The 1,887-nt window shown below is 43.6% G+C and overlaps 1 protein-coding gene across 3 annotated transcripts in view; it reads right to left on the reverse strand.

Moving 5' to 3' along the window:
• LOC106531235 (glycerol kinase) overlaps positions 1–1,887 on the reverse strand; it is a 14,132-nt gene that overhangs the window by 9,274 nt on the left and 2,971 nt on the right. For all 3 annotated transcript variants that reach the window (XM_014027031.1, XM_014027029.1, XM_014027030.1), the window contains exons 3-8: positions 1,439–1,545; positions 1,252–1,329; positions 1,084–1,163; positions 872–1,009; positions 693–802; positions 557–623 (exon numbers count right to left, since the gene is read on the reverse strand). In XM_014027031.1, the coding sequence (XP_013882485.1) occupies positions 557–623; positions 693–802; positions 872–1,009; positions 1,084–1,163; positions 1,252–1,329; positions 1,439–1,545 (580 nt within the window). The remainder of the gene's footprint in view (positions 1–556; positions 624–692; positions 803–871; positions 1,010–1,083; positions 1,164–1,251; positions 1,330–1,438; positions 1,546–1,887) is intronic.

The raw sequence follows: 1,887 nt of genomic DNA on the forward strand, positions 1-1,887 counted from the left end.
GTTTTTGCTGTAAACTAAAATAATTTTAACGTCAGTAAAAACAAAATAAAGTACAGATTATTTCATATTACAAAGAATTGTTCAATGAATTAAATTTTTATAACAAAGAATTATTCTTCAGCTTCATAATGRTGCAGGCAGTATCTGATACTGGCACACATTTTATTTTCTCCTTTTTCTCTGGAAATGTTGAAAAACACAAAAACTGGACGTAGACAATACAATATCTGAATAGACGTTAGCGTTAGCATTAGCTCTATGCATAAAAACCCCCCTTGTGAAGCACGCCCAGGTCACATGACGCCCAATCCAGTGATATATTAATGGTCTGACTTTCTGGGAGGAACCTCTGAAGTTAGGAGTGGATCAGTACGAATCAAACYTTTATTAGTTGAATTCACACAGAAATAAAGAACAGTTTTATACCAGAAATCAAAGATTAATCTGTGATTAAGTCAGTCTGGTCTCTGCAGCTCCTCCAGCTGCTCTCAGACTTTGGAACATCTTATCTCAAACCCAAACACCCACCCAGAACCAGACAGTCAGCAGGACTCACCATCCAGCCGTAGATTTCAGACGAGCTCCCGACCTTTGGAAGGATTTCCACTGGAATGTCGAAGAACCTTAAAGAACAACGTCTGATTATTTAAAGCCCAACTGCTTCGAGCCGAGCTGCYTCCAGGTGTTCCTACCTGCAGAGTTCCAGGTCCCAGTCTAACGTGTGGATGTTGAAGAGCATTGTGCGACTGGCGTTAGACACGTCCGTCACGTGGACCCCTCCGGTCCTGCCTCCCGTCAGGCACTGACACCAAAACCACAAGTTCTAAACGTGTCGAGGAACAGACAGCTGCAGGTCTCAGACCACMCTTACCCAGATGATCCAGGAGTCCACGGTGCCGAACATGGCCCGTTTACTCAGAACYGCCTGGTGGACCTGGTCCACGTTGTCCAGCAGCCAGCGCAGCTTCACAGCACTGAAGTAGGTGCTGATGGGGAGTCCGGTTCTGTCCTGCAGAGACCACAAACGTCTTTATTTACTAATAAAGACTCATATTTAAACTCTGCACAGCGTTCATCTCTTACCTTCAGGTGGTTCTTGTTTCTGCCTGGAGTTCTGTTAATGAGCCGTTCCACTGTGGACTGGGTTCTCAGGTCCAACCAGACTGGACCAACAGGAACAGGAGAATTTACAGAACCTGGATCTGTTTTATTGAAGAGGCTTCAGAACAAAGTGAGCAGCAGAAAACTCACCGATGGCGTTGTAGAGCGGCTCTCCGGTCTCTTTGTCCCAAACCAGGGTGGTCTCTCTCTGATTGGTCACTCCCACCGCTGCAGGTAAACAACAACATCAAAACCAAACACCTCCACCAGACTGACCCTGCAGCATCAGAGTCCTGGTCCTGGTCCGAGTCCAAGTCTGAGTCCGGTTCTGTCTCACCTTTAATGTTGGAAATGTCAACGTTAAGTTGCTCCAGTTTCTCGCAGGTCCTCTCCATGCACTCGTAAACGGACCGGATGATCTCTCTGGGGTCCTCCTCAACCCATCTGACCCAAACAGAACCACAGAAGTACAGAACTGAACAGAACAGAACCAGAACCAGACCAGCAGCTGTCTGATCCAGACTGAAGAACCTGACTTATAAAAGAAAACGGATGGACAGACGGAACAAGTGTGTTGTTGTATTTTACTAAAACATTATAATCTGATTCATGATTATTGTTTCAGATTTATTGTTTTATTTCTAACATTAAACATAGTAAACTGTAAACAGTTTACTGTAAATAACTAAACAAACTGTAAACTGTAAACAGTTTACTGTAAATAACTAAACAAACTGTAAACTGTTTACTGTAAATAACTAAACAAACTGTAAACTGTAAACAGTT

The sequence above is a fragment of the Austrofundulus limnaeus genome, unplaced genomic scaffold (genome assembly GCF_001266775.1).
Source record: "Austrofundulus limnaeus strain Quisiro unplaced genomic scaffold, Austrofundulus_limnaeus-1.0 Scaffold609, whole genome shotgun sequence".
In the NCBI taxonomy this organism is placed as follows: Eukaryota; Metazoa; Chordata; class Actinopteri; order Cyprinodontiformes; family Rivulidae; genus Austrofundulus; species Austrofundulus limnaeus.